Source organism: Coregonus lavaretus (genome assembly GCF_964263955.1).
Source record: "Coregonus lavaretus genome assembly, chromosome: 8".
Taxonomy (NCBI): domain Eukaryota; kingdom Metazoa; phylum Chordata; class Actinopteri; order Salmoniformes; family Salmonidae; genus Coregonus; species Coregonus lavaretus.
The window spans coordinates 44161455-44182353 of NC_139995.1; the positions used below are offsets into that span (position 1 = coordinate 44161455).

The 20899-nt window shown below is 43.2% G+C and overlaps 1 protein-coding gene across 2 annotated transcripts; it reads left to right on the forward strand.

The window, feature by feature from the left end:
* Nucleotides 1-2504: 2504 nt before the first annotated feature.
* LOC311133575 (F-box only protein 42-like) lies at nt 2505-20266 on the forward strand. Of its 2 annotated transcripts, none has more exons than XM_084167083.1 (10): nt 2505-2998; nt 3299-3584; nt 9283-9399; nt 11631-11765; nt 13519-13672; nt 17052-17162; nt 17464-17560; nt 17785-17841; nt 17963-18079; nt 18223-20266. In XM_084167083.1, the coding sequence occupies exons 2-10, from the start codon at nt 3314-3316 to the stop codon at nt 19270-19272; spliced, it is 2109 nt and encodes a 702-aa protein (XP_084023209.1). In that variant the 5' UTR covers nt 2505-2998; nt 3299-3313; the 3' UTR covers nt 19273-20266. The 2 variants fall into 2 exon arrangements, with proteins under 2 accessions (XP_084023209.1, XP_084023208.1); XM_084167082.1 differs by having other exon boundaries at nt 2517-2634.
* The last annotated feature ends 633 nt before the right edge of the window (nt 20267-20899 follow it).

Here is a 20899-nt window from a genome sequence, read left to right on the forward strand (position 1 = left end):
ACATTTCCACTTCATTTCAGCCCTGCCACAAAAGGACCAGCTGCCATCATGTCAGTGATTATCTTGTTAACACAGGTGAGAGTGTTGACGAGGACAAGGCTGGAAATCACTCTGTCATGCTGATTGAGTTAGAATAACAGACTGGAAGCTTTAAAAGGAGGGTGGTGCTTGAAATCATTGTTCTTCCTCTGTTAACCATGGTTACCTGCAAGGAAACACGTGCCGTCATCATTGCTTTGCACAAAAAGGGCTTCACAGGCAAGGATATATCTGCTAGTAAGATTGCACCTAAATCAACCATTTATCGGATCATCAAGAACTTCAAGGAGAGAGGTTCAATTGTTGTGCAGAAGGTGTCAGGGCGCCCAAGAAAGTCCAGCAAGCGCCAGGACCGTCTCCTAAAGTTGATTCAGCTGCGGGATCGAGGCATCACCAGTGCAGAGCTTGCTCAGGAATGGCAGCAGGCAGGTGTGACTGCATCTGCACGCACAGTGAGGCGAAGACTTTTGGAGGATGGCCTGGTGTCAAGAAGGGCAGCAAAGAAGCCACTTCTCTCCAGGAAAAACATCAGGGACAGACTGATATTCTGCAAAAGGTACAGGGATTGGACTGCTGAGGACTGGGGTAAAGTCATTTTCTCTGATGAATCCCCTTTCCGATTGTTTGGGGCATCTGGAAAACACCTTGTCCAGAGAAGACAAGGTGAGCGCTACCATCAGTCCTGTGTCATGCCAACAGTAAAGCATCCTGAGACCATTCATGTGTGGGGTTGCTTCTCAGCCAAGGGAGTGGGCTCACTCACAATTTTGCCTAAGAACACAGCCATGAATAAAGAATGGTACCAACACATCCTCCGAGAGCAACTTCTCCCAACCATCCAAGAACAGTTTGGTGACGACCAGTTCCTTTTCCAGCATGATGGAGCATGCTTGCCAGAAGGCAAAAGTGATAACTAAGTGGCTCGGGGAACAAAACATCGACATTTTGGGTCCATGGCCAGGAAACTCCCCAGACCTTAATCCCATTGAGAACTTGCGGTCGATCCTCAAGAGGCGGGTGGACAAACAAAAACCCACAAATTCTGACAAACTCCAAGCATTGATTATGCAAGAATGGGCTGCCATCAGTCAGGATGTGGCCCAGAAGTTAATTGACAGCATGCCAGGGTGGATTGCAGAGGTTTTGAAAAAGAAGGGTCAACACTGGAAATATTGACTCTTTGCATAAACTTAATGTAATTGTCAATAAAAGCCTTTGACACTTATTGACAATTATGCTTGTAATTATACTTCAGTATATCATAGTAACATCTGACAAAAATATCTCATAATACTGAAGCAGCAAACTTTGTGAAGACCAAAATTTGTGTCATTGTCAAAACTTTTGACCACGACTGTTGTATTCAGCGCATGTGACAAATACAATTTGATTAGATTTTGAATCGCTGTATTTGGAAGAGATGCCTGCCCATAATAATAATCTTTATTCCATTGCTCCTGCCATCTCTTCACCACCACTGTCCATATCAGGCCTTTTGCCTCTGCCTTGCTCATTGAAACCTCAACGTCCACCTTCTCACTGCTATTGGCCTGTTTAGCTGCCTCGTTCCCCTGCACCAACCACATGGGCTGGGACCCAAGTAAATATCGTCTGTATACCCATCTGTCTCACCCGGACATGGGTTTGGAGTACCTCATACAGCAGGTCTTGGCACATGCAAGGCCAACTGTACGGCCATCATCTCTGCCGTGTATCCAGCCAGGTGGTCTGTAATACGTTTCCTGACTGCCACCCCACATTCCTGCGCTACAAATGCTGACCCAGTACAACCTGTCCTTGGGTCTTTTCAACCATCTGTATAAATTGCCACAAAATCCTGATATACAGTTAACAGCGATCTCTATTGTATGGACATTGCATATGTACATTGATTCCTGACCTAAAACTGTACTCCTCCATAAATAAAATGTTGGAAGATTTAATTAAATGTTGACTGATTTGAATATAGGAGGAGGACCTATGTGTTGTACAGGTTATTATAGCTATACGTTTAAAGATCCATTCTCTCTATATGACTTCGTTTGTCCCAACTTTGTTATTGTACGTGACCTTTAATTTAGGTATGGCAACTTGGTCTCAACTTCATCCAGGTGCAGAAATTGAGATGGCCTGTTCTCTTCTGTGTAAAAATCAAATCAAATGTTATTTATTGGTCGTGTACACATATTTTGCAGATGATATCGCAGGTGCAGCGAAATGCTTATGTTTCTAGCTCCAACAGTGCAGTAATACGAACAATACAAAACAATAGACACAAATCCCAAAAATGTCAACAAATTAATGAAGAAAAAACTGAATGAGCAATGTAAGAGTTATATTGTTGTGGTTGTTTGTCATGGTACATTATTTTAGTCCAATAGACCTAGCTATACCGATTATTACCAATCCACTTCACTTCTCTACTGCTTGACCATAACGATTTACGTGCGCGCTCCCGCGTTGCCGATGATGCTGCCACTGATGAAGATGGCGAATGTTTGGAGTATGGCGATTTACTGCAGAAGCTGATAAAGTGAATAAGAAGAGATAATTCTAAAGATAGAAAACCAACAAAAGAATACGTGCAGAATTGTGGTGAATATAAAAGCTGTTGGGGTTATGATTGGAAGGGAAATATTACCCCTGAAAACCTGACAGAAGTAGAGCAGAAACCAAACAAACCACTAGTAGTTTCGGACTGCATCCTAGCTGGCTAACTAAACGCGTTAGCTAGCTACGTTAGCTAACATACCCACTAGCTAGCCAGCAATCGCTAACGTTATATAAACTGGATTTTTTTTATTACAGTTTTCCAAGGATTGGTAGCAAAATATCCATGATTTGACACAGTTTTAACTAATTTGATGCCCTACCATAGATGGAAATTCTAATTAGTGAGGGCGGGCCAGAATGGATGCGTTCATCGGTGGATGTTAATGCTACTAGTAGCTAGCTAACGGTATTGTGCCAATTAGCTAACCACTTTCCTTAGTTATCCAGCTAGCTAGCTACATTAATTAAGCAGGTTGCTAGTTAGCTTTAGTTTAGGACACATCGGGCGGGAGTCTGTGTATTGGTTCCAACCTCATAGACTCCCTGTCCCAAAGCTAGCTTGCTAAATTAGATATGTCTATCCCCACCCTGTTGTAATTTCCCAATACTACCCTGAAAGCACGTCACGTGATGAAATTGATGGAAGGTACTATTATTGTTTATCTTTGGGCCCACCTTTTAAGTGTCATCTCCCATCTTTGCCCAGGCACAGAAAGAAAGAATGTCCCGCTCTTCAGACAGTGACGATGGATACTTTGTTGCCATGGATACAGAGGAAGATGGATCAGGGCCTGTTGGAATGGCACAGCGGGAAGATGAGAAGGTGGGGACCAGCAGAGGAGAGAGGGACCTAGAAGGATGCAGTGAGGGTGAGGGGACAATGGTGGAGCTGCCAGAGGAAGTCCTAGAATACATCCTGTCCTTCCTCTCACCTTACCAGGAGCACAAGACCGCTGCACTGGTGTGTAAACAGTGGTATCGCCTCATTAAAGGTATGTCTCTCTACTGACGACACAACAACCACCACCACCATTCTAAACCCAAGTAGTAGTGCTGAGCGAATAACCCAAATAAAAAATGTTTGGTTATCAAACAACTCATTGATATATATTTTATTTGTTTGTGAGCCCCACGAGCCGTTTCTCTAGAGAGAATCAAATAATTCATGAGAGAAATCAAGTCGAGAACTATGTGGGACGCTGGCCTCCCGATTGGCGCAATGGTCTAAGGCACTGCACCACGACCTACGACCTGAGGTTCAATCCCAGGCTGTGTCACAGCCGGCCGTGACCGGGAGCCCGATAGGGCTGCGCACAATAGGTCCACCGCCGTCCAGGTTAGGAGAGGGTTTGGCCGGGTGGCTTTCCTTGGCTCATTGCACTCTAGCTACTCATTGTGGAGGGCCGGGCGCCTGCAAGCTGTCGTCGGTCGAATGTTGTTTCCTCCGAAACATTGGTGCGGCTGACATCCGGGTTAAGTGAGCAGTGTGTTAAGAAGCAGTGCGGCTTGGCTGGTCATGTTTCGGAGGACACGTCTCGACATTCGCCTCTCCCGACCCCGTTGCGGAGTTGCAGCGATGAGACAAGATCGTAACTACCAATTGGATTTAAAAAAAATTGAGGGATAAAAATGGGATTAAAAAATGAACTATACTTAACAAAAAATATAAACGCAACATGCATACATACAGTTCATATAAGGAAATGTGTCAATTGAAATAAATTAATTAGACCCTAATCTAATGATTTCACATGACTGGGAATACAGATATGCATCTGTTGGTCACAGATACTTAAAAAATGTAGGGGCGTGGATCAGAAAACCAGTCAGTATCTGGTGTGACCACCATTTGCCTCATGCAGCGCGACACATCTCCTTCACATAGAGTTGATTGTGGCCTGTGGAATGTCCCACTCCTCTTCAATGGTTGTGCGAAGTTGCTGGATATTGGCGGGAATGGAAAACACACTGTCGTTTACGTCGATCCAGAGCATCCCAAACATGCTCAATGGTTGACGTCTGGTGACATGCTTTCATTCAAGGACAGTCTCGCAAAAATATGCATTCTTGTGTTCTTACTACGTGCTATTCAAAGTGCTCTGAACAAATTTAAGGGAATCGTTCACAAACATTGACACATTCTGAGATCCGATGACAGTATTGGTAATGTGTTTTTTCGGACCCTCCCTTGGTCGTGTTCTCGCGGGGCAGAAATCTGAGATCAAGTGGTAAACACTGTGATTTACCACCCCAAAATACCCCCGCACGACATCTCCTTGCGCCCCATCCGGATGGAAACTACAAGTAATGGCTGCGCTCAATACAATAGCGTTTACAAATGTAGATCCTTAAAACACCTCCAAACAGGGAAACAGATCAATCAAAGGTGTTATCACATGCTCAAATAAGGCAGTTATTTATTTTATAACTTGTCCTTGTGTAAAAAAGTATGTGGGCAAAGCACAAACTAAAAGTAAGAATCTCTGAGCATCATAGCACCATTAGGTGCAAAAACTTGACGGACCCAGTTGCGGCCCACTTTTTGGAAGCGAACCACTCTATTTGTCCCTTCGCTTTATTGGCATCGAACACGTCACCCTCCTTAGGAGAGGGGGGGTGACTTTGACAATTTATTGTTAAAACGAGAGGCCGTCTGAATCTTTAATTTAAGGACCCTTGCTCCCTTCGGTTTGATCTGAAGCCATGCTTGTGATTATTGTGTTTTTACTATCCATTGTAAATAATGTTTGGAGGCCTATGTAGTCAAATGGTATCTCTGATCATATGTAATCCATTCATGCTTTTTTATATGTTCTATTTATATGTAAATCGATCCAATGAAATCAAGCCACAGCCGGCCATGATTACAGACACCCATGTGTGTCCTTTCAAACTCTATATAAACTAGTGACCCGCAATGTTTGTCATTATACCCTGATGAAAGCAGCTTGACTGTCAAAATGTTATTAAATTATTGCATTCGAGCTCCTAGAGTGTGCAGCGCTCATTTTCTTTTTCCAGTGTTCTACTCCGCTAGCCATCACCTCGCCTAACCTGGTGTGCATTTCTTCTGCCTCCGGAAAGCACACTGAATCAGGTTTTCCTCTAGGATTTTGCATGTGCTTAGCTCCATTCCATTTATTTTTTATCCTGAAAAACTCCCCAGTCCTTAACGATTACAAGCATACCCATAACCAGGGCTTGCGACTAACTTTTTCGTCACTGTCCCGAAGTGCAATTTCAACTATCCCAAACTGAAAATACTTGTTTTTTAAAATGTTTTGATATGCCACCATGGGTCATTTGCAGTGCTTTTAAAGTAATTGGTGTTTTTCTGAGACAGATACAGTCTATATTACATAAACGTAATTTGTTAATGAAATCAGACAAACATCCATTACATTATTAATCATTCTAATTTATTAATTGAACATGCTAACCACATGTATACAATAATATATATAAGAGAGAACAATGTTATTGTGAACTGGTTACTGAATAGACTTAAGTTAGAGACATTCCATTCCACCACCAGCTGCCCCATTAAACAACATAACGATATACAATAAAGAACGTGTGTGTTCCCCAGCCTTCAATTTCTCTGCTTCACCCTCCCTTTTCAGGTACTGAAGAATGGTCGCCTTGACCTTTTTGAGCGCCACCACTTGCTAACGGCCAGGTCCTAAAATGTACTTTTTGGTACATCAGCCACTGTGGCAGGTAGATTTAAAAATCTACCAGCCACTCAGATTTCTTACCAGACAAAAATAATGTTTGGCTAAAATTACACCAACAAAACACAAAAAAACAGATGAGCATGCTTTGCAATGTTTCTAAATCAATAAATGTATTACTAGTAAGGAGCAATGTGGTATATTGTTTAATTACATTTTTTGTGACCTGAGACTTTTAACCAGAATATCACAGATGAGACAAAACATTTCACCTGCCTCTTTAAGAGCGGGAGGTTACCTTGATAATGCGACTCGAGTCATGTTTGTGCCTGGAGATTGGGAGTCTGACTAGTATCCACGTTGCTTCTCTTCCCTAGCAGTTGAAACTCAAACATTGAAAAACAACCTAGCTTGTGAACAAAACAATGTAAATAGCCAAGGAACACAAGGACAAAGTCTCACTTCAGTAGACTTCCGTTTCAAATTAATTAAACAAACTTTTATGCGCTTCTAAAAATGAATCTGTCACTCAGCTCTTCACATGCACACGCACAGCCCCCAGCCAGGCAGTGTTGCAGCACAAGGTAGAAATACTTTGCACATTTTACAGTGTGGATTCGGTTCAGGTCAGGGAGATCCAACCATATTCTCTAGAATACCATAGTAGCTAGTCATAGCCTACAGACAATGCAAATGCCGCAGCAACTAACCTAAATAATTAAATATGCTGTACTTAGCCAGCCGTATCATTGTTTGAAACCTGGACATTTTACTTAGCCTATCTTACCTTGCTTTTAATAACCTGCAGCCAAAATCCGACCATAGAATAAAAGCGAAGATTTCCTGATATGCCATTGCAACCAGCAAGTCAGTAAGGCACAATCATATTGTTGCATCTTCAGATATTCCCTCTTTCTAAGTTTCTACTATTAGGCTGTATATCCATCTGTCGCATTATAAAAACCTCTAGCATCAGGTGCGCGTTTGAGAATGGTGTTATCCCGTGATAGCATTTTGGAACATTCAGGCATATGGCCGAGATGAGTAAACACATTGCTGCGCTTGTAATGTGAATTATTTATAGTTTATCAACTTTTAAGCTAAATGTTGTGATCTGTTTCATCAGCCTCATCTTTGTGTTTAAACATTTCAGTAATGAACCACTGTTGTAAGCATTTTATATTTTTCTGGCTTATCGTCCCGCAACTGTCCCAACGTCTGTTTTGAACCATTCCAGACATATTTTTTATTGTACCCGGGACGACGGGACACCCTTAATTCCGAGCCCTGCTCATAACATGACGCAGCCACCGCTATGCTTGAAAATATGGAGAGTGGTACTCAGTAATGTGTTGTATTGGATTAGCCCCAAACATAACACTTTGTATTCAGGACAAAAAGTTAATTGCTTTGCCATACTTTTTGCAGTATTACTTATTGCATTGTTGCAAACAGGATGCATGTTTTGGAATATTTTGTATTCTGTACAGGCTTGCTTCCTTTTCACTCTGTCAATTAAGTTAGTATTGTGGAGTAACTACAATGTTGTTGATCCATCCTCAGTTTTCTCCATCCTCAGTTTTCTCCTATCACAGCCATTGCACTCTGTAACTGTTTTAAAGTCACCATTGGCCTCAGGGTGAAATTCCTGAGGGGTTTCCTTCCTCTCCGGCAACTGAGTTAGGAACTACGCCTGTGTCTTTGTAGTGACTGGGTGTGTTGATACACCATCCAAAGTGTAATAACTTCCATGCTCTAAGGGATATTCAAAGTCTGTTTTTTATTTTTTTACCCACCTACCAATAGGTGCCCTTCTTTGCAAGGCATTGGAAAACCTCCCTGGTCTTCGTGGTTGAATCTGTGTTTGAAATTCACTGCTCGACTGAGGGACCTTACAGATAATTGTATGTGTGGGGTCATTCAAAAATCATGTTAAAAACTATAATTGCACACAGAGTGAGTCCATGCAACTTATTATGTGGCTTGTTAAGCAACTGTTTACGCCTGAACTTTATTTAGGCTTGCCATAACCAAGCGGTAGAAGACTTATTGACTCAAAACATTTCAGCTTTTCATTTTTTATTAATTAGTTTATTATTTTTTTATCCGAAAACATAATTCCACTTTGACATTATGGGGTGTTGTGTGTGTGTGTAGGCCAGTAACAAAACATCTCAAATTAATCCATTTTAAATTCAGGCTGTAACACAACAAAGTGGAAAAAGTCAACGGGTGTAAATTCTTTCTGAAGGCACTGTACACATAGACTTCATGAGAGAGGAATGTACACCACAACGATGAGAGAGGGGGATAGAGACAGTTGGTGAAAGTATTGGTAGCACACAGAGATAACGTTGTCTGGCTGCTACTGCTTGAACAGAGATGAGATTATGACTTTAAGGAATTAAAAATAATAGTCATCAAATAAAACTAAGTAATATTCACAACTTAAATATTTAATTATTTCATAGTAATTTCCTATTTTTCTATTGATGTCTACCCAATGTTGACCTGACGGAGACAATGGAATATTTTCAATGTTTTGGTAATTGAATGTTCACAATTTTGGGCTTTGGAATTTCCATTAAAAAGCTCTGTCATTTTAATGTCATTATTTCATTATGCATTTAATGTAAAATAAATATATTCAGAAATCGTGATTATTTTTGTAATAATTGAACCGAAACCAAACCGACCTCAAAAAGCACTAATCACTCAGCACTACCAAGAAGGCAACAGCATGCCATTATGCTGCATTTTGAGACACCCAAGTGGAAACCCAAACTAATAACCACTCAGCTGTTTGACTGAAGTGGTTATTTTTTACAATAGGTGAAGTAACGTTTATCCCGTTTTCAGATGGAACACTGAGTCAACCCATGACAATGTTTTCTTTCAAAAACAGTTATAAGATACTGACGTGTTACTTATTATGTTGCTTTTATTGTGGCTGTGACTCACATAAAACCATAGTAGTCACTCACTCACCTCATCTCCAATCTCTTTCTCCCCCCAGGTGTTGCATATCAGTGTTACCATGGTTTTCTGCGGGCTGTCCAGGAGGGCGATATTCAGTGGGAGAGTCGTACATACCCATATCCTGGAACACCCATCACGCAACGCTTCTCACACAGTCAGTATACAACATATACATATATACCACCGCTTTGTTGAATTGAGTTGATTGGCCATGGTAGAAGCTGGATAATTAACTCCAGGCTGTGCAGTCTAAGTATTAACTCCAAAATAAGGCCATATAAACACATTGGGCTTATTTTGGACAGATTTTGGCGAGATTAAAACCTCTCCCTTCGCCTCTTCCTCTCTGTTTACACACACACACACGCCAACAAAGTTGAGAGAACACTTCTTCCTCTCTGACAAGTGGTTTCAACTCGCTATTTGCGGTTTGGTCCAACATAATTTTACTGTAATAGAGGAGAAGATAACCTTTCTAATGAAATCCTTTTTATGTCTCAACTCCTTAAATTGCATGCAGAACAGACACTACTAAAACAGGAGTGTCAAACATTGATTCTGGAAAATGAATGCTCAGTTTGCCACATGCGGCATGGCGGTACCATGTACCGCTAGCAGCATTTTAGCCAAAGACTGTTATACTAGTCTGTGTTTTATTAATGTGCAATAAGCATAAAACTCAATTATATAAGGAGTTGGCAACTCTTTCTCATTCTGAGAAATAAGGTAGGCCACTTAACAGGCTAGCATGCTGTTCAAACAGTTACGGACAGAGGGGTGTATTCATAACAATTCAACTGTTGTGCCTTGATAGCTAGCAAATAGATCCAAGTTGGTTCAACTTTAAATATAAAGATTAGCTGGCTACTCACTAGCACGTGAGATTGTTTGAGACCTTGTGTTAATTTTCTATAATGTCTGCTACAAGAAGTTAGTCATTCTTAGTGAATGTGCATTATTCACAATTCTTTTTAAATTTGTAACAAAAGGGGCATTTTCATAGAAATACCTGAAAGCCAGATCAGTGGTTATTGCAAAAAAAAGCAGGTTAAACTATTTTGATAAAGTCATTTAATTATTAGTGGTGCTTATACACTGAGTGTACAAAACATTAAGAACACCTTCCTTTGCCCTCAGAACAGACTCAATTTGTCGGGGCATGGACTCTGCAAGGTGTCAAACACCTTGACTGCAATGCTTCCAACAGTTGTGTTAAGTTGGCTGGATATCCTTTAGGGGGTGGACCATTCTTGATACACACTGTAAACTGTTGAGTGTGAAAAACCCAGCAGCGTTGCAGTTCTTGACACAAACCTGTGCGCCTAGCCCCTACTACCATACCTGTTCAAAGGCACACTTCAATCTTTTGCCAATTCACCCTCTGAATGACACACATACACAATGTCTCAATTGTCTTAAGGCTTAAAAATCCTTTAACCTGTCTCCTCCCCTTCATCTACACTGATTTGAAGTGGATTTAACAAGTGACATTAATAAGGGATCATAGCTTTCACCTGGATTCACCTGGTCAGTCTGTCATGGAAATATGTTCTTAATGTTTTGTATACTCAATGCATTTAGCCTTATTTCACATGCACTGAATTCATTTGATTATTGCTTACTGTTTGAAATGCAGTGTATTTGACCTTTAATTGTACATCAAAGCTTATTTAGAGAAAACATTAAAGTCGATGCATATCGTGAATCGCCCATAAGTTCGAAAACAAGCGATGTTGCAGTCTAGATGTTGATGGAATAAAGTTTATGATAGCCATAACTGAGTCCATGGTGTTGTTTAACTCACCGCTGAGTTAAGTGCAAAGCAAACTCTGGTGTATCAGGCAGTGTAGTGATCTCATCTGCGGTGAAGGAGCCAATAGGCGGGCAGACTGACCCTGTACCCCTGTTAGCAGCTCTGATTGACTGTAACTGGTATGTTGGGTGATATTGATTGACATTTACATTTACATTTTAGTCATTTAGCAGACGCTCTTATCCAGAGCGACTTACAGGAGCAATTAGGGTTAAGTGCCTTGCTCAAGGGCACATCGACAGATTTTTCACCTAATCGGCTCGGGGATTAGAACCAGCGACCTTTCGGTTACTGGCACAACGCTCTAAACTACTAAGCTACAGCACTTAATGGGCGGGACTACAGGAAAGATTCTCCCATTGGAGAACATTGAACGAGGGCTCCTTTTGGCACTAAACGTTAGATTTTTGCGAGGATTTATTATTATTATAATTTTTTTTTTAATTAATGTTCAGAATTGATCAAAGGGACAGTCTAAATGTATAAACGGGCCGGATCTGGCCCACGGGCTGCCAGTTAAATATCCCTGGTGTAAGTCATTGTGACTCAAACCATGTATGTGTGTGTTGCAGGTGCATGCTACTACGACTCCAACCAGTCCATGTATGTGTTTGGGGGCTGCACTCAGAGTAGTTGCAACGCTGCCTTCAACGACCTATGGAGACTTGACCTCAACAGCAAGGAGTGGATCCGCCCTTTAGCCTCAGGTAAGAAATCATTCCTTGAGGTGGATGCTGCCTACTTGTAACAAGGAAAGTGAAAATAACGTTGCTTAATGGCTTCGTGTGCTTTACAAAATATGAAAACATGTATTGTTTTTGTAATTTTTTACTCGGCTTGCAGATGTAATTTGTCATGTTTAAATTGACTTCCAACCTGTGTATGCATGACATAGAAGTATGTACAGTGCATTTGGAAATTATTTAGACCCCTTCCCTTTTTCCATATTTTGTTACGTTACAGCCTTATTCTAAAATGGATTAAATAAATAAAAATTCTCATTGATCTACACATAATACCCCATAATGACAAAGCGAAAACAGGTTTTGAGAAATGTACATAAAAAGATACCTTTACATAAGATTCAGAACCTTTGCTATGAGACTCGAAATTAAGCTCAGATGCATCCTGTTTCCATTGATCAACTTGATTGGAGTTCACCTGTGGTAAATTCAATTGATTGGACATGATTTGGAAAGGCACACACCTGTCTATATAAGTTCCCACAGTTGACAGTGCATGTCAGAGCAAAAACCAACCCATGAGGTCGAAGGAATTGTCTGTAGAGCTCCGAGACAGGATTGTGTCGAGGCACAGATCTGGGGAAGGGTACCAAAAAATGTCTGCGCTATTGAAGGTCCCCAAGAACACAGTGTCCTCCATCATTCTTAAATGGAAGAAGTTTGGAACCACCAAGACTCTCCCTAGAGCTGGCTGCCTGCCAAACTGAGCAATCGGGGGAGAAGGGCCTTGGTCAGGGAGGTGACCAAGAACCTGATGGTCACTCTGACAGAGCTTCAGAGTTCCTCTGTGGAGATGAGAGAACCTTCCAGAAGGACAACCATCTCTGCAGCACTCCACCAATCAGGCCTTTATGGTAGAGTGGCCAGGCGGAACCACTCCTCACAGCCCGCTTGGAGTTTGCCAAAAGGCACCTAAAGGACTCTCAGACCATGAGAAACAAGATTCTCTGGTCTGATGAAACCAAGATTGAACTCTTTGGCCTGAATGCCAAGCGTCATGTCTGGAGGAAACCTGGCGCCATCCCTACGGTGAAGCATGGTGGTGGCAGCATCATGCTGTGGGGATGTTTTTCAGCGGCAGGGACTGGGAGACTAGTCATGATCGAGGGGAAAGACGAACGGAGCAAAGTACAGAGAGATCCTTGATGAAAACCTGCTCCAGAGCACTCAGGACCTCAGACTGGGGCGAAGGTTCACCTTCCAACTGGACAACGAACCTAAGCACACAGCCAAGACAACGCAGGAGTGGCTTTGGGACAAGTCTCAATGTCCTTGAGTGGCCCAGCCAGAGCCCGGACTTGAACCCGATCGAACATCTCTGGAGAGACCTGAGAATAGCTGTGCAGCGACGCTCCTATCCAACCTGACAGAGCTTGAGAGGATCTGCAGAGAAGAATGGGAGAAACTCCCCAAATACAGGTCTGCCAAGCTTGTAGTGTCATACCCAAGAAGACTCGAGACTGTAATCGCTGCCAAAGGTGCTTCAACAAAATACTGAGTATAGGGCCTGAATACTTTTTATTTTGAATACATTTGCAAAAATGTCTAAAAATCTGTTTTTGCTTTGTAATTATGGGGTATTGATGAGGGGGGAAAATAATTTAATACATTTTAGAATAAGGCTGTAACGTAACAAAATGTGGAAAAAGTCAAGTGGTCTGAATACTTTCCGAATGCACTGTATGAAGGCTCATTCTTTGTCCTTTTGCCCACACAGGTTCCTATCCGTCTCCTAAAGCGGGTGCTACCCTGGTGATGTACAATGACCTGCTGGTGCTGTTTGGTGGATGGACTCGCCCTAGCCCCTACCCACTACATCAGCCTGAGAGGTTCTTTGACGAGATCCACACATACTCCCCCTCCAAAAACTGGTAAGCGGAAGAGACCAGGTGGTTTGGAGATAGGCCTAGACCCAGTGGATGAATTAACTCCTTTAGCCGTAAGTGTCATCACACATTGTCTACTGTTCACTCTCATACAGGCTGATAGTCAGTGTGCTATTACTCATGACAATTCCTTCTGTGTAGAGACTGAAGACCCATAGCCCCACAATAGTATGGCATTGGTTGAAGCTCAACGATAAATTCAAATCTCCATTCCATCATATGTAAGCCAAATTTGCAAATCAACTTGATTGGAGGTACACGACACACTCCCCGCCTCTCGTCATGAGCCGTCCAGCCGTCACCGAGAACCACATACCAGATTGTTAACAGGGTTGTTAGCAATTTAGTTTTCAGAGTTATTTTCTGTGCCCACCTAGCTCAAATTCTAGATGTCGGATTAAAACAAGACTATATTGTCCATAAAGTTACCATTGGACTTAAAACATTTCGCATTGACTAAGTTTGTAGGTGCAACAGTTTTTATTAAATATATATGCTAACTTCTGTCCATTAAGATCCAAACGATGTGCTACCTTTTTTTGTAGCACTAGCTAGCTATTCCATAGTCCAAGCTACGCTAAGAGCTAGCCACATTTTACTGTCAGACAGGACACAACTCACACTGTAGCTGAGAAAACAAATTGCTAGCCACATGTAGCTAGCTAGCTATGTTAAATCCCCAATGCACATTTAAACAGAGCTTCGCTTGTGCATTATAGTGTGCAAATGCATGCTTGCTAGTATCAGAAGAACTCACCAGTTTCGAACATCCAGAATAAATTCCAGTACGCTCCTTCTCCTGTCTTCTTGAGATTTGAATCCAAATGTGTGCTGATCAACAGTGCCAAACTAACAACTCTGATTGTATTTACAGTGCCGATATGGATGTTGGACTAGCCCATGTGTTGGATATTTGTCAACAACTAATGCCCCACCAAACCCGGATTATATAATTGTATAGGATGCATAATTGTGTAGGATGCATAAAATCTTTGTATAGGATGCTTTAGGCTAGAAACAAGCTGTAAAAGGCACAAGAAAGACGCGGCTCTGGTATACATGGGGATATCTTTTAGTCTCTATGGCTGAGTTATACAACCTTCAAAAGTCAATGACTTAAAACCGTTTTATTTTACACAGAACAAAAATATAAACGCAACATGCAACAATTTCAAAGATTTGACTGATTACAGTTCATATAAGGAAATCAGTCAATTGAAATAAATTCATTAGGCCCTAATCTATGGATTTTACATGACTGGGAATTCAGATACCTTCAAAAAAAAAGGTAGGGCGTGGATCAGAAAACAAGTCATTATCTGGTGTGACCACCATTTGCCTCATGCAGCGCAACACATCTCTTTCGCATAGAGGCTGTTGATTGTGGCCTGTGGTATGTTGTCCCACTCCTCTTCAATGGCTGTGCAAAGTTGCTGGATATTGGCGGGAACTGGAACATGCCGTTGTACACGTCGATACAGAGCAACTCAATAGGTGACATGTCAGGTGAGTATGCAGGCCATGGAAGGACTGGGACATTTTCAGCTTCCAGGAATTGTGTACAGATCCTTGCGACATGGAATCGCGCTTTATCATGCTGAAACATGAGTTGATGGCGGCAGATCAATGGCACGACAATGGGCTGTCATTCAAATTGCCATTGATAAAATGCAATTGTGTTCGTTGTCTGTAGCTTATGCCTGCCCGTACCATAACCCCACCGCCAAAATTGGGCACTCTGTTCACAACGTTGACATCAGCAAACCGCTCGCCCACACAACACCATACACACTGTCTGCCATCTGCCCAGTACAGTTGAAACCAGGATTCATCAGTGAAGAGCACACTTCTCCAGCGTGCCAGTGGCCATCGAAGGTGAGCATTTGCCCACTGAAGTCGGTTACGACGCCGAACTGCAGTCAGGTCAAGACCCTGGTGAGGACGACAGGCACGTAGATGAGCTTCCCTGAGACGGTTTCTGACAGTTTGTGCAGAAATTCTTCAGTTGTGCAAACCCACAACGGGTGCCTGGTCTCAGACGATCCTGCAGGTGAAGAAGCCAGATGTGGAGGTCCTGGGCGTGGTTACACGTGGTTGTGAGGCCGGTTGGACGTACTGCCAAATTCTCTTAAAACGACTTTGGAGGCGGCTTATGATAGAGAAATTAACATTAAATTATCTGGCAACAGCTCTGGTGGACATTCCTGAGGTCAGCATGCCAATTGTACGCTCCCTCAAAACTGTGGCGTTGTGTGACAAAACTGCACATTTTAGAGTGGCCTTTTATTGTCCCCAGCACAAGGTGCACCTGTGTAATGATCATGCTGTTTAATCAGCTTCTAGATATGCCGCACTTGTCAGGTGGATGGCAAAGGAGAAATGCTCACTAACAGGGATGTAAACAAATTTGTGTACACAAGTTTTGAGAAAAGCTTTTTGTGTGTATGGAACATTTCAGGGATATTTTATTTCAGCTCATGAAACATGGGACCAACACTTTACATGTTGCATTTACATTTTTGTTCAATATACATTGTTTTTAAGTGAGAAGTAGGTATTGGTCTGAAAAAGAAAAAGAAAGGAAATTCACATGAGCACCACAATGCCTACTCCACCCATGCTTTTCAGCACACAACTTTGACCTACTACACTATGTTGGTCTGTTGTACTTCGGAAAGTATTTAGACCCCTTGACTTTTTCCACATTTTGTTACGTTACAGCCTTATTCTAAAATGTATTAAATGCATTTTTTTCTCATCAATCTACGCACAATGCATTTACATTTACATTTTAGTCATTTAGCAGACGCTCTTATCCAGAGCGACTTACAGTTAGTGAGTGCATACATTTACCCATAATGACAGTGAAAACAGGTTTTAAGAATTTTTTGCAAATGTATGAAAACTTAACAGAAATACCTTATTTACATAAGTATTCAGACCCTTTGCTATGAGACTCGAAATTGAGCTCAGGTGCAAATAAATGTGATATTTCCGTTTTTTTATTTTTAATACATTTGCAAAAAAAAAATAACAGTTTTTGCTTTGTCGTTATGGGGTATTGTGTGTAGATTGATGGGGGAAAAACAATTTAATCCATTTTACAATAAGGCTATAACATAACAAAGTGGAAAAAATCAAGGGGTCTGAATACTTTCCGAATGCACTGTTGCTTAGAATGTGGAATAACGTTGTGGGGCTCATGAATCTCCTTTCTTTTTCGGCTTCAGACCAATGCCTACTCGCTTAACTTTGGTTTTAGTTTTTAATTATACTTATAGCCTTACCTAGCCATCAGTGCTTGGTCTTTTATCACTTTCCCCTCATCTAGCTAAGCCGTAAACTTCTCCCTGTGCCCTCTCAGGTGGAACTGCATCGTGACAACCCAAGGACCCCTGCCCATGGCCGGTCACTCCTCCTCCGTCATAGGGAGCGCCATGGTGGTGTTTGGAGGATCGCTAGGGGCACGCCAAATGTATGTCATTACTTTGAGGAGCTTTTACCTTTGCGTCTTCCTGCACATTTTACTATACTGTGCCAAACCGCTCGCTACAATGGGACAACCTGACACACATCAGTTAAAACACTTTGAATGAATACAGTTGTGGTGTAACTAGACAATGTAGAAAGGTTGTAGTGTGAATGTCTTTTAAGTAAAGGAAAATAATGTCATTACAAACTGTCAGTTTTGCAATTTTGATAGTTGTCTGTAAATCTGTCACTGTGTGTATTTTTGTCCCACCGTGTCCCCCTGCTCGCCATTGGTCCCTAATCAGGAGTAACGAGGTGTGGGTTCTGGATCTGGAGCAGTGGTCCTGGTCCAAGCCCACCATCACCGGCCCATCCCCCCACCCACGAGGAGGCCAGTCTCAGGTCAGGATGACGTTTTTCTTCACACCTTCTCCCCTCAATACCTCCATCACCCTCTACACATCTCAATTCCTGCATCTCCACTACACACCGTCCATACCCCCATCATGCAGTATTTCTGATTTATTTTGTAAATATCTGTGTGTTTTTACAGGGAATAAAGTTACCTTTTTGTGTCTTGTATAGATGTTTATATGTTTTTAAATGTATATTCTCCTCTCTCACAGATTGTGATTGACAACGAGACTCTTCTTATTCTGGGAGGCTGTGGAGGCCCTAATGCGGTGAGAACCTGTGTTCTCCAGTGGAAGGCAGCATTATTATTTTCCAATGCGTAAAGAGCTCTGTCCTCTTGTTTTGCTGTTTGTGACTCTGCACCTCCCCTCTCTCTCATGTCCCTGCTAGCTGCTGAAGGATGCCTGGCTCCTGAACATGGGTGCTCCACCCTGGACATGGCAGCAGCTGAGGGTGGAGAACGACGACCATGGAGCCCCAGAGCTGTGGTGCCACCCTGCCTGCAGGGTATGTGTGGCTCTCTGTTTGTCATCTATCCCCAGTCTCACTGCGCTAAACACTGTTGGGATGTTTGTTTTGCAGGTTTTCTACTTTCAACTCAACTTCCTTCATTATTTGTTTTCTGTCTGTCCATCTCGCGCTCTCTCCAGGTTGGACAGTGTGTGGTGGTATTCTCCCAGGCTCCGTCTGGCCGTGCGCCGCTCAGCCCCAGCCTGAACTCTCGGCCCTCCCCCATCAGCGCCTCTCCCGGCCCCCTGGGCCCAGAGCCCCCCTCACTGCGCTCCCAGTCCCCTGTGAGGAGCGGCGCCGCCGGGGTCGTCCTGGGGGCCGTTGAGGAGGCTCCCTGTGTGAACGGCCGCTGGGGAACACTGAGACCACGTCCCTCGGCCAGAGGGGGTGCCAGAGAGGGTAGCCCCGGCTCCTCCTCTCAGCAGCCATCCCCCTCCCAGGGGCCTGACAGCCCGCCTCTGCCCTCCCTCCATCCACTACTCAACGGCTCATCCCCATCTCCCCGGACCAGCCCTGCCCAAGCTGCCTCCCCGCCTTCTTGCCCCCCTGTCTCCTCGGACTACGGCTGGGAGTCTCCCCCCTCTGCCACCCACCCCCTTTCTGCTGAGGTATCCAGCACTAATGGCGTGCACACGCCTGCCCCTGGCTCCCCACGCACTCCCCCGGGGGCCGTGTCCCCCGCAGCTCTGAGACGAGGCCTGGAGGCTGTCAAAAACCTGTCATCTTCATTATCATCAAACCCCTTGTCCCAAGGAGCTGCTTCAGGAGGAAGTGGAAGTGGGGGAGGAGTGGCTTCAGCGGGAACACCCCCCTCCTCCTCTTCCAGCCCGCCACAGGCTGCTACTGCTGGGACTGATGGACACTCCATCCCGCCTATCGCACGGCGGCTTGGCCACCACCCGCCCCAGAGCCTGAACGTGGGAAAGCCCCTGTACCAGTCGCTCAATTGCAAGCCAATGCAGATGTATGTTCTGGACGTGTCCCAAGCCAAAGCAGCCGGTCTCGTCTCCTGGAGGGTTTACGGGAACGGCACCCCCGCCGCCGTCACAGGCCCCCCCGAGACCAGCCTCCACACAGTGGTCCAGGGTAGGGGCGAGCTCATCATATTCGGGGGCTTGATGGACAAGAAGCAGAACGTGAAGTACTACCCTAAAACCAACGCCTTGTATTTTGTGCGTGCTAAGAGGTAATGCAGCGACGGACGGGTTTGTGAGTGACGCCAGAGAGTGTTGCTAGGTAACGGACGATCAATCCATCCTGACCCATACAAGGGAAGTAAAACAAGGCCTTTTTCCTCTACCGCAGAGGATCATGGGAAAAGAACGTGTCACACTAATTCTTGACGTTCCTCTTCCCTCTCACACTAACTTCTCTCCATCTATTTCTCTCTCTACCCCCTCCCCCTCTTCCTATCGCATAACTTCAAAGAAGATAACATTTCAGACAGTGCATTTAAAAGACACTTGAGGACGTTGTTGCTATAATGGTGACGGTTGGATGAATGGGCATCCTGACCTCCCAACACCTGCAGTGTGTGTGTGTGAGTGACAAAGGTTGGTCAAATGGCCTGAGTGGACAGCAGTTTATCCCAAAAGATGTAGACAGTTTCTGTTCCTCTTCAGTCACCCCGCTTTGAACTTACTGAGAGAAAAGAAAATGGAACTAGCCTTGTGCTTACAAGGGCGCAACAGTGGACGACTGACTACCTTGCTTTTTTATCACTCTTTCAGCCTGCGTTGTTTACATTGAAAACTGCGTGAGTGTGTGTAATAGCGTGTATGTTGATGTGTGTGTGTAATAGCGTGTATGTTGATGTGAGTGTGTGTAATAGCGTGTATGTTGATGTGTGTGTGTGTAATAGCGTGTATGTTGATGTGTGTGTGTGTAATAGCGTGTATGTTGATGTGAGTGTGTGTAATAGCGTGTATGTTGATGTGAGTGTGTGTAATAGTGTGTATGTTGATGTGTGTGAGTGTAATAGCGTGTATGTTGATGTGAGTGTGTGTAATAGTGTGTATGTTGATGTGAGTGTGTGTAATAGCGTGTATGTTGATGTGTGTGAGTGTGGTGTAAATGCTATTGTATGTTGATTGTTGTTTAGGGGGGGCTGGGGAGAGTGAGGAATGTTGCAATGTACTGTGTAAGGATAGGAAAACAATAAAGACTTCCATGTCTTAACTGTCAGGTTTGGTTTTATGTTTTATTTATTGTTGATTCATTTGACTGGTCATGTATGCTAGCAGTTATTGATGCGTTCTTGACTGGTTACAGGTCTAAATCTGCCATTTATTGTAAGAATGAAAACCACCTCACAGCTTTTGTATAGGAGTTTAGCTTCTTTTTTACACGAGTGCACTCCTGCTCTTTTCACAATCTATGCACCAATGGTCTGGTTGTGATGACATCACCTGTCATCACCTGGTCCTCTGTAGCTCAATTGGTAGAGCATGGCGCTTGTAACGCCAGGGTAGTGGGTTCGATCCCCAGGACCACCCATACGTAAAAATTTATGCACACATGTCTGTAAGTCGCTTTGGATAAAAGCATCTGCTAAATGGCATATTATATTATTATTATTATATTAAGAATAGTCATTGAAACTAGTGGTGAGCGTTTGAGGGGGTTTCATCACAAATAGCCTAACATTTAATACTGATGGGAATGCACACAGTGCTGATAAAAGGAAGATATTGATTTTTATCTTGGCACTAGATGAGTGTTGTAGTTCTTAGACACATTCATCAACCTTCAGTGGAGCGGCTAAGCTGATTTGTGTCCTGAAAGTATTTAGATACTGGGCCAACACATATTTGGCTC

Coding starts and splice junctions, on each gene's coding strand:
- LOC311133575 (XM_084167083.1), top strand. CDS start 3,314: ATGTCCCGCTCTTCAGACAGTGACGATGGATACTTTGTTGCCATGGAT. Junction 3,585..9,282: donor GTGGTATCGCCTCATTAAAG/GTATGTCTCTCT, acceptor TTCTCCCCCCAG/GTGTTGCATATCAGTGTTAC. Junction 17,842..17,962: donor GCTGTGGAGGCCCTAATGCG/GTGAGAACCTGT, acceptor TGTCCCTGCTAG/CTGCTGAAGGATGCCTGGCT.